Source organism: Tupaia chinensis, unplaced genomic scaffold, assembly GCF_000334495.1.
Source record: "Tupaia chinensis unplaced genomic scaffold, TupChi_1.0 Scaffold000303_1, whole genome shotgun sequence".
Classification (NCBI taxonomy): domain Eukaryota; kingdom Metazoa; phylum Chordata; class Mammalia; order Scandentia; family Tupaiidae; genus Tupaia; species Tupaia belangeri.
In genome coordinates, this window is record NW_006159793.1 from 2142239 (window position 1) to 2157907 (window position 15669).

General features: G+C 44.5%; 1 protein-coding gene and 1 pseudogene across 1 annotated transcript; both read right to left on the minus strand.

Annotated features, from left to right (window-relative positions):
- Positions 1-725: 725 nt before the first annotated feature.
- Positions 726-12483, minus strand: RBM22 (RNA binding motif protein 22). The gene is made up of 11 exons (XM_006150898.3): positions 12343-12483; positions 11859-11912; positions 10286-10315; positions 9124-9256; positions 6969-7069; positions 6709-6881; positions 5646-5846; positions 4020-4184; positions 3193-3281; positions 2875-3006; positions 726-1850 (listed from the first exon to the last, which is right to left on the minus strand). Exons 1-11 carry the CDS (start codon positions 12394-12396, stop codon positions 1720-1722), a joined length of 1263 nt encoding a protein of 420 aa, XP_006150960.1. The 5' UTR covers positions 12397-12483; the 3' UTR covers positions 726-1719.
- A 1784-nt stretch (positions 12484-14267) lies between these two features.
- On the minus strand, positions 14268-15167 carry LOC114008202 (EEF1A lysine methyltransferase 1 pseudogene; annotated as a pseudogene).
- Positions 15168-15669: the final 502 nt, after the last annotated feature.

Consider the following 15669-nt stretch of genomic DNA (forward strand, 5'->3'; position numbering starts at 1 on the left):
GAAAAATAAAAAAAAAAAAAAAAAAAAGGCAGGTGAAGCTGTTGTGAGGAAAACAAATAGCTAAAACAGAGTGAGACAGGAGCACTTCCATTCCAGAAATACACATTTGATACAGAGAAAAGTGATGTGAAACTAGCTTTAGGAAAAATGGATTTAAATTTTGCATTTCCTTCTTAAATGACTTGTATGACTTTCAGAGAAAAAAATTTAAGAGATTTTTGGTATAGGGCACATGCACTCACCAGAGACAGACAGAGACAGAAAGCAAGAAATCACCCTCCCCCCAAAGGCGGTGGTCACACTACAATCCCTCCTCCTCTCAGGATTTGGGGCATGCACACACACGCCCCACAAGTTTCAAGCTACTAGGTCCGGGACTCAAACTGCAGTTGTCTATGTGGGAGTCCAGTGACATCACCACTATACCACCTGCTGACCCCTTGTATGACTCTTTAAAGCTCCCTCCTCTCAACTGCCACATGCCCGGCTCTAGGCTAAGTGCTTTCTGTGCATTTCAACTTCACAGCCAACCTCTGCTCTAAGTACTACATAGTCCTGGGCTGTTTTACCATCATGGAGTGGACACAGAGATAAAAATCAGAAGAGCTTAAGGCAAGATTTTTTAAAATTCCCATTTATATAAGAACTTTTTCTAACTTCCGCTGACCTCAAGTTAAGCTACCAAAAGAGAAAGAAAACAGAAATCTAGAAATAAGCCCATGGCAGACGTTTGGAAAATTGACCCGTTTTAATTATTTAAAAACAAAAAACATAACACAACATCGAATTTCATATACCATCTACAATTCAGTTATATCCAAACATTCTAAGACCAAACAGAGTCCCCTGCCCAGAAGCAGGAGGTTACGAGACGCTGAGGACACACGAGGGTGATGCTGCAGATCAGAGTCCGGAAGCAGTCTTCCATTCAAACACACTCCGCTGTTCTTCCTCTCAGTTTGTTAAAGAAAGTGTTTTAAAGGAAGTTCTTTAAAATAATTCTGTCCCAGAGACCAGGTTTCTTCAGTGATACACAGCTCCATGAATTTTGTATTTTTGACCGATCGACAGGAATAAAAAATAATTTTTGTCTCTTTTTTTTTTTGGTGGTACAGAGAAGTAAAACTCTCAGTCGGATTCTTTTAGTAATAAGTGAAGAAAAAAAAAGAGAAAAAGGATGTGGGCCGTGCTGGGGCTGGGGCTGGCTTCCGTCTTCCTGAGGGTGTGACTTCAGGGCCAAGTCACACTTACCCACTACAGTGATTAGGGTTAGTGATCTCTTCTTAGGTGATAATAAGGAAAATACCCAACGAACATAAAAATGGTCAAAAGGTTGTGTTTTCTTTTTTTTTTTTTTAACCACAGGTCAATTTTTCCCCCCAACAAAGATACAAAATGAACAGAGAATTGGGATGGTAACCCCACTGGGCACCCCACTTCACCGTGTGCGACCCCCACAGCGGGAAGGGAGCAGCACTAGGCTGTATTAGTAATGTTATGGTAGTAACCAGATGCGTTAATGGCAGCTTATCTGAGGTCCACTGATCCTCTGAATACGTGGAGGAAAGCGTGGCTGTCGTTCTCCGACTGCCCACATCTGAACACATTCAGCTACCATGGAAACTACAAAGGAAGGAAAAATATATTTATTCCAAAATCCGTTAACCTGGATTTTTAAACGCCCTTTCTTCCACAGAAGCCCAGAGTGCTGGCAGTGTGCTAGGGGCTGCTGTGTTTTCCAGCGTGAGCTCCCATCCGCTGGGGGTCCTGAGAAGGGTAGTGGATTGGTCCTGGCGCCCTCATGAAAGGAGGGGGTGGTCCCATTGGATGGAACATGTGTGGGCCAAAACCTGCAGATGGGAGAGAATAAATGTGTTAAGCCTGTCGTTCCCTTGACAACCTTTCAAACCTCTGAATCTTTCTAAGGTCAAAACCACCTACACGTAAATCAAGGCTGATGTGGGGCATAACGTAAATGTCGGCTCACAGACTTGTTTAAGTCTCTACCTGTGTTAGTTTCTTGGTTTCCACCACCTTTCTCTGAAGTCCAGAAAACTCCACAGGACAAGGTACCCACAAGTATGTCATCGGAAGCTCTGCTTATATCAAACATGTTGAATCGTACTAGGCAGGATACCAGCAGGATTTGGGAGATGAGGAAGAAATGGAACAGATGGCAAGACCCTGTCATATTAACCCCAATGCCTGACACCAGAACTGGGGGTGAGGGCAGGCCCTCTGCACCGGCCAACGGCTATTTGTGATTTCCTGACATCGTTCACACTGTCGCCAGCATCCTCTGGAGGAGTGACACACAAGGTGCTGATCCTCACCTGTTTATTATTACTGGCCACCAACAGGACAGTTTGAACCAAAATGTACCTCCCCACATGACCAAGCACACTGTGTAGTTATCTGACCATATTTTTATAACTATATTTTCATAATGCAGGAAGTGGCTCGTTGATTTACATCCTGGCACAAGTTCCTTATCTTGTCACAGACAAGTAATAAACACTTTGGGAAATGACACCCACCTACAACCCACACTTGGAGCAACAGTCCTCTAGGACGTATGTCAGGATTAAGTTTAGAACAGGGAACAAACTGTGATAGATCACTGTAACCCAGTCAGTCCTATTCTGATTATACATGTGCTTAGACGTATATACTTATACTTAGATGTGCTCAGAAAACTGGCACCTTTCTCTGGCAGGCCAAGAAAAATAAAATCAGGAATCGCAATATATCAGGCTGACTTGTAGATTTCTACAGGGTGAACTCAAAGGAGGCAAGTGCCTCAGACGTGATGCTAAGGTGGAAGACAGGACTCTCACAAGGACTTCTCTGGGCTAAGGAGAAGATGAACGTTACCTGGGGGTGGGGGCGGGGCAATGCCAGGGGGTGGCGGCAAGGCGATGTTCACCACAGCTGGGGGGCCACTTGGGGGGAGGTTGAAGTAGTTGGCAGAGGCTTCTTCTTCTGCTGCAGGAGGGGGAGGAAGAGCTGGAGGGGAGAGAACAGCCAGCACTTAGAATGGGAGGAACTGTGCCACATTGTTTCCACCACCTGTACACCCTCCCAGGGCCTGCTGAGAGAATGGAGCTGCTGCAGGAGTTGGAGCCAGGTCCGGTCCTCTTAGAGGAATGGGGCAGACTGGACTTGTGACGTCGGCAGAAAGTCCGCACTTACCTCCTGGAAGTCCTGGAACGGGCTCGAGCTTGATCCCAGAGTCTGTGGTTCCATCCTTCTCCTTTTCTTTTCCTCTGGCTGCCTGGGATCTGGAAGACACACGTGCACACAGATATCAGCACTTTGTCCCACCTTATCTCACCTCTGCCTCGCAGGATCTGTAGTCAAATGGCGTTTCTTCGCTCCTTGCCTCTACAGCAAACACTCCTTTCCCCTAAATGCCACAGTGCACAGTGAATAAGACCAAAGGTTTTGAAGCCAGATAAGGCCGGGGTTCAAAACTTGCTAGAACTGTCATAAGAACTTGAAGAGGAAATATCTGTTGTACACAATGCTAGCATGTAGGACGCTCTCCATAAAAGGAGCTGCTGCCATTAGCCATCTCCTCCCCGGTTCTAAGGTAGAAACACACCCCACCTTTTAACTTTCAGGGCGTTTTCCTGTGCTTCTCTTGTGCAATCATTGCTTTTACACTTAAAATCACTGTTTTATCTTCTCCACTAGGCAAGCAGCTTCTAAGGGCAAAATCGATTTTTAATTAATTTATAAACCCTCAAATCTACCTTTCATGCCCTGGCACTATACTTGGCCTGGTCACAAAAACATGAGGCTTCCAAGGAGCAGATTTGTACAGCAAAACCCTGAATGTACTTCCAAAGCAGAATTCTCCCAACCTCCAGAGGAACCAAGCATCAGTCACAGAATGAAACAAAAATTCTTCAGAAGATCTTGTTAAGTATATTTACTAAAAGCTTACACATATCCAGATAATCAAATAGTTTCTTAAAGATCTCAATAAAGATGTTTAAAGATACCCTAATTCTCACCTTCCCCATTTCACGTTGAGTCTGCGGCCATTGACAATCAGCTTATTAAAGGACTTCTCAGCGGCCACTTCTGCAGCCTGCCTTGTGGCAAACTGGATGAAAGCACACTGCTGTCTCTGCACGACAGTGATCGTCCGGATCTCTCCAAACTGGTAGAAGTGATTTCTGAAGGAACACAAGCAGAGGAAAACTGAACTTAACAAGGCAACATTACCAGGAGGTTGGAAATGGATGATTAGCACTTCCGCTGACGCACCACAAGGCAGGCGAGCCCTTGGTCATCTGCCCAACCACCTGCAGGTATTTGCAGACAAGATATGCCCCCCATATCTTGTCTCATTGTGGGTACTGCTTATTAAGAGATGCAAAGAAAAATAATAAAGAGTAAAATAAAGCTCTCAAGGGGCCAGTAGGTGGCGTAGTGGTTAGGGCACTATACTCCCACGTGGCGGACCACAGTTCAAGTCCTGAATCTGGTGGCTTGCTTTCTCTCTCTCTCTCTCTCTGGTCCAATTGAATAATAATAGTAAAAAATAAAAATTAAATGAAAAATTCTTTAAATAAAATGTTCTCGAACATCTCAGTGTTCTTCCCAGGGAGGAAAGAGGGCTCTAAAAGGTTCCTTAAGGATCTAAAGCCCTAAACCCTAGATAAGGGGTTAGTAAACTACTACAGATCTCATGGCCCAAGAGCCAAGAATGTTAAAAAAGACAGAAAAAGATGATATGACAGATACTCTATGTGGCCCACAAAGCCTAAAATATTTACTATCTAGCCTCTTATAGACAACCCCTAGGGATTGTCTCGCTCTCAGCTAGGGCTGAATGGCGAAAGACTTCCCAGGGCAGGTTATAAACTCCCAGGAGTTTCTTCTCCACTTTGTCTCTTTGGAAGAGCTAATGCCCACTGCATCTGCCCGGGTGTCCCAGCTAGCCAAGCATAATACAAGCCAAAAATAATACAAATTTATCAAATATCAGTCTCTTTTAAAAGTCAACTGTTTAGGGTCTAGCAGTTGGCATAATGGCTATGTCGCTGGACTCCCATGTAGTCGACCGCAGTTCAAGTCCCGGACCCAGTGGCTTAAACTCACATTGGGCACATGTGCATGCGTGCCCAAGATCCTGAGAGGAGAATGGAGAAAGGACTGTGGTGTAGCCATCCCCCTGGGGGTGATTGCTCGTTTTGTGTGTCTCTTTCTGGTGAGCACAAGTGCCCTACAGGAAAAACCTCTCAAAAAAAAAAAAAAAAAAAAAAAAAATTAACAGTTTAAACCATGAGTTTTATAATCACAAAGCCCTTCCTCCCCTACATAATTTATTATACTTAAATGTGTGTCCTCATTTAAAAGTTCTAATTGGTTAGCAGGTCAAACAGAACCTCAGGTAATTACCACAATAAGCAAGGACAAGAAAAAAACAAAAAGAAACTCTCGGTAAGCATTACTACTCTGGCATCATAAGGGAAAATTTTATAACAATTCTAGTCAGCATAATATACGTACTAACCAAACAGTGGCTCAAGAAACACATACTTTATACAGAAATCATGTTTGCCTATGTTTTGCAAATAAATTATCCCAAGGCAGCTAAAAGCAAAAAGAGGTCTAGAAATTACGACACAAACCTCAGATCTGTCTCGGTAATGGTATCACCCAGACCGCCCACATATAATGTGGTGATAGTCTTGTCCTCGGGTGGGTCCAGACGAGGCATGGTTGACGCCCGCTTGAGAAGCTTATCTGCCACGGGGTCATTGATTCCATAATACCGGTCTTTAATATTCTGATCAGCAAGAGGGTCATCTGGATCTGTAGGCTTCTCGTGTCTACGGTTCAGGAGAGAACAATGCATGAAGGTCAGCAAAGGGAAAAAACATTGGTATCACCAAAAAATAGCTACATAACTAAAGTCCCAAATACATACCCTGAAATATCTTTCAAGTTAGAAACTATGGCCATGCCAACGTATTAGGTCGTTGGGAAAGTCGTGATGCATTTTTGCATAAAAAAAGTCACAACTTTCCCAACGACCTAATACAATTATCAAAATACAGCTAATGCCAAGAGTGATGGCTTGAATGTGTCCCTTCAAAATTCATGTGTTGAAATTTGATAAGCCACTGTGATGGTATTAAGAAAGCGGAAACTTAACCTGACTATGATATTAACAGATGGGGCTTTTGGGGAGGTGACTAGGGCTAGATGAAGTCATCGGAGTAGACCTCTCAAGACAGAATCCTGGTGGCTTTATAAAGAGGAGGAGACACAGATATGGACACGCTTGCCGTCTCACCATGTGATGCCCCGTGCCATCTTAGGATTCGGCGGAGTCACTCAGAACAAGACCCTTACCAGGTGGGAGCCTCCTGACCTGAGAGCTCCAAAACCATTTGCTCAATATGATTCTATTCTTTAAAAAAACAGCCAGTTCATTCATTCATTCTTTTTAATTCGCCAAAGGGCGTGCTGCCCAACATCTATGTTATGGCCTAGCTATTTAGTATCCTACAATTAGATAATAAGTGAAAACCCCAATTTAAGCAAGCTCTTATGGCTTTAAAAGTCCTGAGACATGAGATACATCACACTGGTTGGGTGAGCTTCAGATTTTAAAGCAGAAACAGTTTAAGCTAATATGCCACCATCTTGGATGACTAATCAAACACTGAAATGCAGCTCAGTCCTTGCCTGTATGGACACTCCTCTCCTCTCTTACACTCTCCTTTCACCCAGAAGGAGCAAATGTGGGGTCGGTTCCTTTTGTAGTAGGGTGTGGTCCGGGCCAATTTGAGCAGCATGTCACTGGTGGAAGTAGCTTTTCCCAGCATGCCAACTGGCCGTGTTCCATCAGAGTTAGAAATCTACATGGGGATGACAAATTCAAAAGATCAATGTCAAAGGCTGTGCCTCATTAAATATAACACTACATTAAGAAAATAGCAGCATACCTCTCTCTCCATATTCTGGGTGTAGTATTCTTTGTTGACATCTGACTTTGGCATGTCATCTTTAAAAGACAATCCTGCGTCTCGAACCTGGATGGGCAGGCCTGGTCAAGGGAAGGGGGAAAACCTCACATGTATTTCAAACCATGGCCATTCGGAGTAAGCATGCAGAATACATCATCACCCTGCCCTTCTCCATTTCCTATCCAACACCAGAGACTTTTCAGTAGCCTCAGACTAACAGTGCTCATAGCATTCTGAGCAAACATCCATGTTACTAGGCTGTCATGAAATTTAGCAAAGTGAGTGCTTCAGAAAATACTTTAGATGACAAAACTAAACCTGTGAATTAACAAGCTATCTAGTTTTTATTGTAACACAATTTATTTAAAATAAATGGAAAAAGGCTAGCCCTAGAGAGTTTCTGCATTGTCACAGTCATGTAAGTGTCCTTGCATTCCAGGATTAAATGTCTTCTTAACAAGAAAACAAATATTAAACAAAAAGTAGCCAGGATTCTGATTAGGAGAGTAACTTTCTAAATTTAATATCCACTAGCTCATACATTTCTTCCTTTTCCTTTTTTTTTCAGAGGGGAGGTTTTTGCTCTAGGGCGCGTACACTCACCAGAAAGACACAGAGCGGGACCAGCAGGTAGCATGGTGGTTAAGGTGCTAGACATTCCTACATGGTCAACCACTGTTCGAGTCCTGGACCTGGTGGCTTGCTTTCTCACTTTTCCTGTCTCTCTCTCTGTCTCTCTGTGTGTCTCTCTCTGGTCAAATTAAAATGAATGAATAAATAAAATTAAATAATAATAATAATAATAATAATAATAATAATAATAAAAAAAACACAGAGAGACAGAAAGTGAGAAATCACCCCCCAGGGGGGATAGCCAGGTTGCAATCCCTTCTACTCCATTCTCCTCTTGGGGTCGTAGGCACGCACACACATGTGCCTGGCCTGAGTTTAAACCACTGGGTCCAGGACTCAAAGCGTGTAGGACAACATGGGAGTCCAGTGACATAGTCATTGCACCAACTGCTGGTCCCCATACATTTCTTTTTTATTATATATAGAAAATAGTAGAAAAAATTTTTTAACTTTTTTTTTATTTAACTTTTTTATTTAACTTTCTCTTATTTAACAGAGAACACATGCACGCACCAAAAAGGAGAGGAAGAGATAGGCCAAGAGAAAGAGGTAGAGGAAGAAAATAACCCCCAACTGTGCATGGTTATACCACAATTCCTTTCCTCCAATTCTCCATCCCATCAGGACCCTGGGTATGCATGCATACACACACGCATGTGCACATGTACGCACATACACACTCAGCGTGTCTTTCAAGCCACCAGGGCCAGGATTAGAATCATGGGCAACGATGTGGGATCTGGAACTGAGAGTCTTCAGGGCCAGCCCAGAAAACTTTTTTTGGTAAATTATTTTTCATAAAAACAAAAAGTAGGGGGAACAGCAGGTGGCGTGGTGGTTAAGGTGCTGGACACTCCCACATGGCCAACCACGGTTCAAGTCCTGGACCTGGTGGCTTGCTTTCCCACTTTCTCTCCCTCTCTCTCTCTGTCTCACTCTGGTAAAATTAAAATAAATGAATGAATAAATTAAAGAAAAAAAAGTAACCTATAGTTACTTTAAAAAGAAAAAAACCCTCACTGTCCAAAGCCATTATTCTGAAGCAGTAGCAATAGAATTTAGTTGAGACTAAATCTAAAGCACAAGCACAGTTAGCCTATGAGTTTCTGGTTGAGACTTAAAAAAGAAGCTGTGCATCAAGAAGAAAATCCAAGGCAAAGATAGGACCTGTCCTGGGATCAATGCCTTTACCTCACTGTGGATACAGAAAGGGAGTTGTAGGCTAGTTCTAGAGAACTCCTAACTTTCCTTTAAGTTCCAACTATTGTTCAGCAGAATGCTAGAGAGGTTTATCTGGTTCTCTTCCTGGAAGAAGCAGACATTCCAAAGTGGGATGAGAAGCAGAAGTAACGTGAGCAGTGGGAGGCAAGAGAACTGGTTTGTTATGCTGGGCACCTGCACTCTTTCAGGTTTAGGGGATGGGAGAACTGGGAGACAAGAAGACTAGTTTGTTGCGCAGGACACCTGCATACTCTGGATTTACAGGACAGGGCAGACATACCATATTCTAAGTCTAAGAGGCAAGTCTGACAGACATTCTTCAATTTACTGCAGGTTTGGCACACTTCGGTCTTCTTAAAACGCATGCGGACCCCAGGGCACCAACGAAACACTGTGAATGGCCTGGCACAAATCTGGAACACAAAGCAAGAGCCACAGAGTGTTGACAGATCTGAGATGGACAATCCATCCAGGAGATTTATTAACAAAATGGAATTCAAAAGAGGATCCCTGAATCCAAGAATTAGAAAAGACCGTAGCAATCATCTAGTTTAAATGTCATATGACACTTTAATCTGCTATATCCTTTCCCAGCAGTTAAAAGTCACATGGGGGAGGGACCAGCAGTTAGCGTAATGGCTATGTCGCTGGACTCCCATGTAGTCGACCGCGGTTCGAGTCCCGGACCCGGTGGCTTAAACTCACGCCGGGCGCGTGTGCGTGCGTGCCCAAGATCCCAAGAAGAGAATGGAGGAGAAGGGATTGCAGCATGGCCATCCCCCCGGGGGGGTGATTTCTTGCTTTCTGTCTTTATGTTTCTGTCTTTCTGGTGAGCGCTCTATAGCAAAAACCTCTCAAAAAAAAAAAAAAAATTCACATAGGGCCCAAGCAGGTGGCATGGCGGTTAAGAGTGCTGGATTTCCACATGGTCAACCGCAGTTCAAGTCCTGGAACTGGCGGCTTGCTTTCTCTTTTTTCCTTGCTTGCTCTCTCTGAAGTTTTTTTTAAAAATTATAAGAACAAATGGAATTAAATAAATATATATGTATTTTAAATTCATAGTACAGGAATGAAATATTGAAACGCCAAAGCTCCCTCCCAAGAGGTAAGCACCATATATAACTTGACCCTGAATCTTTTTTGTGGGGGTGGGGGAAAAAAGCAGCATAATCTTTTGAGACTCAGATGACATCCTGACCTTCTCAGCTTAAATGCTCACACGCACAGTCGTGCAACACTCTGCAGTATACTCAGGGTAGTCAATGCCCATCTACGAACACCAGGGTAGAATCCCTGTACATCACAGCACTTACTTTCTGACCTCCCACACCAGCCAATGAAAATGTCAACGATATATGAAAGTCATATAGCACTGACTTTTTTGGAGTTGGCAGGTTGAAGGCTCGTTTGGAAAAGGAAGAGAAAATAAGAGATATACTTACTTTGCATTCCTTCCCATATTTTTCTTTGGTCTGCGATAGGAAAAAAAATAGGAGAGAGCTAGAGTTACAGAAAGGAAAAAACCAGATGTCTGCTTTTTCTAAATATAACCAAAGAAAAAGCAGTCTTTCACGGGGGTGGACGTGGGGTGGGAGGAGATTCTAACCATGTACTATGGGTTATAGCCTCTCTACGGATCTAATATCAGGTGAGTGGGTCTTTCCATAGCCACAACTCTTAAGTCCCGTTCTGGCTCCCAAGTTTGCTCCCAAGAACCAAATTCTTAATGGTTTCCGCTGTCCCCAAATCAAGGAGAATTCTGCCATAGTCAGCCCATTTTACAAGGCTTAGTTATTAAGGTGGGAACAGCAGACAGCATAATGGTTACATCGCTAGATTCCCATGTAGTCGACCCTGGTTCAAGTCGTGGACCCAGAGGCTTGAAACTCATGCCAGGTGCATGTGTGTGAGTGCTCAAAATCCCAAAAGGAGAATGGAGAAGGGATTGCAGTGTGGCCATCCCCCCGGGAAGTGATTTCTTGTTTTCTGTCTGTCTCTCCAGCGAGTGCAAGTGCCCTATAGCAAAAACCTCTCTCTAAAAAAAAAAGAAAGAATGTTTAGTCATAAGGTAACTACTACAAACTCCCCCTGTGCTAATGTCCTGTGTAAATGATCTGTTGCTATAAACCCAACTTTTTCAGCATCAGAGACTGGTTTTGTGGAAGACAATTCTTCCATAAACGGGTGGGGAGAATGGTTTATGAAAGTGTGTACCCTAGACCCCTCGCACGTGCAGTTCAAGACAGGGTTGGCACAACTCTGAAAATCTAATGCCACCACTGATCTGACAGTGGTGGACCTCAGGCAATACGTGAGCAATGGGGAGCAGCTGTAAATATAGATGAAGCTTTGCCTGCCCGCTGGCCACTCACCTTCCGCTATGTGGTCTGGTTCCTAACAGGCCCTGGACTGGTACAGGTCTGTAGCCCAGGCATTGGGGACTCCTGCTATAAGCTACTCAAACCCTTGAACATATAAACAGATCAGTATCTCTGAGAGTGATCACACTAATATAGCTCTAACCTATTTATTACTAGCTGTCACTAATTTATCCTTATTTATAAAGGATGAGGATACCTTATGTTAAAAGACTACAAGGCTCAGTGACCAGAAGGTATCTGACGAGGGGTCAGGAATCCCAGTTTCTAGCCCTGGTTCTCCTAACTTGTTGTGGTCCTTGGAGTCAGAGTATCTGAACTTAAACCCCAGCTCCACTCCTTGCTTGCTAAATGAAAAGACAAACTCTCAGCATCTAGTCCCATAGACCTACTTCCTAGGTAAATGCTCAGAAAAGATGAACTATTACTATGACTCCTACATTACACGATTGTCACTTAAATCCTATGCGAAAGAATGTGCATGACAGCCCTTTGCAAATAAGCCCTTCGCTTTGGGTAAATAAAAGAGCATCATTTCTTCCACTTGACTAAAGAAACACTTCACAGAGGATGGACCAGTACCACGACTTTGACAGAACACACACAAGTCACTCCTGCTTCACCAGCGATCACTCACCATTCGGATATATGGGTTTTCTCCAAGACACGTCTGGCACAGAATGGGAAAGTCCTAGTGAAAATGAGAAATCTGGCTGAGCACCTAGCTCCGAGGACCCTGCCCTCTCCGTTACACTCGGTAGGGGTGGGGGTGGGGAGCGAGGGAGAACAAGGCAGGGCAGGAACCCCAGGTCCAGCACGGGCCAGGTCGCGGGACGGGGCGCTGTCTGCACTTCCGGCAGGTGGCAGGAGAAGAGAAAACCAGCTCGGAAAGGCTGAAAGCACCAAGGATGAAAGGCGGGCTGGCTCCCGGCCCCTGGTTAAGCCCCCTCCGTCCACGCCTGCAGCAGGGCCGCCCTGCAGCCTCCTGTTCCGGGCGAGCTGGGCCGCAGCCCGGGCGTCCTCCCGGAGTTCCCACGGCCGCCCGGCAGCCCCCGTCCCGCCCGCCCGCAGCAGGCCGGGCTGCGGCGCCGCCTTTCGCCGCCCTGGGCAGGCACACTCACCGCATCCTCCCAGTTCTGCCTGTTGTAGGTGTTGGAACCCAGAGAGGTCGCCATCTTGAGAGCGTCCGGAGGCAGCGGAAGCTTCCGAGTTGAGAGAGAGGACCGCCACAATCCCGTCGGGCCCCGCGGCTGGCGCCCGGCCTGCTGACGTCATATTTACGCGTCTAGTACCACCTCCGGGACGGGGTGGGGCCCTCGCGTCATGACGTCATGCGCTCTTGGCATTTCTCCGCGTTTAGCAGTTGAAGTCCTGGTACGTAACCCTGAGGCTGCCTCGGCTGGGGGTCCGCTCTTAGGGAGGAGACGCCACGAGAGTTGACTTACTTAAAAACTGGGCAAAAGAATGAAGGAACAAGAAATGAACGAGGGTTAGGACTCAACCAGCATGAGCTGACTCTGAGCACGTCTGCCAAACGCTGGGCGAACGTCTCGCGGTGCCGGTGTCTCATTCCGTTCTCACAGTAGCTTCCCTGTAGGGTTGCCAGCTTGGCCAAACAGAAATTCAAAACGTCAAGCGAACGTGGAATTTCGGACAACGGGTCTTTTTAAAAGTATAAATATGTTTGGGCCATACTTTGAAATAGGACCCGTTTATCTGAAATTTACATTTAAAAGTAGGAGTCCTGTATTTTTTCTGGCAACTCTACCTTCTATGCAAGTATGGTAATCCCTCTTTTGTAAGAAAGGAAACCGAGGTTTAGAGAGATTAAATAACCAACTCCTGGTCGTGGAGGTAGAAGATGGTAAACCCACACATAACAGTACTATTTTCCCAACTTCTGAAATGAAAAGGGTCTTAAGGATCGACACATAGGCTGTTATTTCATTTCGGGGGACAACGCATAGCCACTCTGACAATATTTTATGAATTTTAAGCCGTTCTGGTACTGTCATAGTTGACCTAGCCAATCATCCAACTGCTTTAATATGTCTGTTTAAATCTCATCTTTTTAAAAAGTCAGATGCAGTGAAAGTATAAAGTTTTATTTCTTGGGAACCAGCAGTTAGCGTAATGGCTATGTCGCTGGACTCCCACGTTGTCGACCGCAGTGACTTGAAACTCACGCCGGGCACGTGTGCGTGCGTGCCCAAGATCCCGAGAGGAGAATGGAGAAGGGATTGCAACGTGACCATCCCCCCTGGGGGGTGATTTCTCGCTTTCTGTCTCTCTGTCTCTCTCTGTCTGTCTGGCGAGCACATGCGCCCTATAGCAAAAGCCTCTCCAAAAATAAAAAAGTTTTATTTATTTATTCTATGAGTGACAGAGAAGGCACCCCCAGCAAGGTCTCAGTACTGCCATTCACCCACCTGCCTCAACTAGTCCCAGATCAAGGTCATGCCCATTGTTCTCAAGGAAGTCAGGATGAGAACCTGGAACCTTCTCATGTAAGTCAGCTTTGCAGAGCAATCCAATTTAAGCTACACTACCATCTGGCCCTCTAAAGTATCATGTACATACTAAATGTTGCCCTCTTTAGTTGTGCAGTTAAGAGTTTTTACATAAATTCACCACAACTCTAGAACAGTTTTAGTCAACCCCAAAGGTTCCCTGTGCCTGGAGTCAATGCGTTTATCCTCCCACTCGGCCTATGCAACAACTGATATGTGTTCTGTCCCTGTATTTTTGCCTTTTCCAGAACATCGTTTTTAAAATAATTATTTATTTTTATTTATTGTTACTTATTTTTTTAATTTGACAAGAGAGGGACAGAGCGAGAGAGCAAGAGAGAGAGAGGGAAAGCAAGAAAGCAAGCCTCCAGGTCCAGGACTTGAACCGCATCCTTAACCACCATGCCACCTGCCAGCCCTCTAAAATATCTTTTTTTTTTTAAATTAGAGTTTGTACCTTTTATTTTGAAAATTACCAAGCTGTGGTGGAGGGAGATTATAACTTTTCAATCTACTAAAAGAATAAAAAGAAAATGTCACATGGGTCCTTTGCTGTGTTGTGTTACTAGCCCAGAATGGTAATTCACATAACAGCAAAACTCATTTGTCAAATTCTGGGTGTGTCGTGGAATAAACTTGCACATCTTTTTTATTTTTTATTTTTATTTTTTGAGAGGTTTTTGCTATAGGGCACGTGCGCTTGCCAGATAGAGAGAGACAGAGAGACAGAAAGCGAGAAATCACCCCCCAGGGGGGATGGTCACACCACAGTCCCTTCTCCTCCATTCTCCCCTTGGGATCTTGGGCACGCACGCACATGCGCCCGGCATGAGTTTTAAGCCTCCGTATCCAGGACGTGAACCATGGTCGACTACGTGGGAGTCCAGCGACATAGCCATTATGCTAACTGCTGGTTCCCAAAACTTGCACATCTTCACTCCAAGGAGTGTTGTGCTTGTTCTTCCATAATGCACCTGTGCACAGCAGAATCTTGCCCCGAGTCAGGTACTTGATGGTTTCTGATGTTTTTCTGAGACATTCTTCAGAAAGATAATGGAGGAACTGCTATTATGATGTCAAAACTATGCACAACAACTTTGGTAAATCCAATGGGTTATTGTAGTCGTAGAAGATAAACTCTTCTCCATACACTACAAATCCTTTGTTATATTTGGAGATGAATACAGAAGAGTCTCCTCTGTGTAGCTCTCTGCGCTTCTGGTAAACACTGGGGGCACTCACACAAGCTACTCCAGTTCTCTATTATTCCAATGTTACACTTATCATCCCCACCTGGGCTACTTTGTTGCTTCTGTTCAGCATAAAATTCCTGGAGAGCTGCTAACGTGCAGGTGGGAGAGCCAGGGGATACCGTCATCTTCTGAGTCACTCATTTCACAACTCTATGACCTGATCTCATGTGACGGGCCCCAATAGAAACAGCCATGGAAACAGCCATGCGTGTGCAGTCACCTAGAATGTCTTATACATGTAATCCTATACATGGCTTTTGAGGCCCAGTTTCTTCCTCTTGTTCGTATTGTACTTGAGATTCATCCATGTTGTTACTCGTATCAGTAATGTGTTTCTTTTTATTGCTGAGTAGAATTCCATGGTATCAATTTATCAGAGGGTTTGTTTTTTTCTTAATTCATTTGCCAAATAATGGACATTTGGATTGTTTCTAGATTTTAAGGTTTTTTTTAAGTTATTTATTTAATTATATTTATTCAGTCAGTCATTTTCATTTGACCAGAGAAAGACAGACACAGAGAGAGGAGGAAAGTGAGAAAGCAAGCCACCAGGTCTGTGACTCGAACTGTGGTTGGCCATGTGGGAGTGTCCAGCGCCTTAACCACCACGCCATCTGCTGGTCCTAGAGTTTAAGTTTGTTACTTTAGAGAGCCAGAGATTAACAGCACCCCAACAGGGTATTAA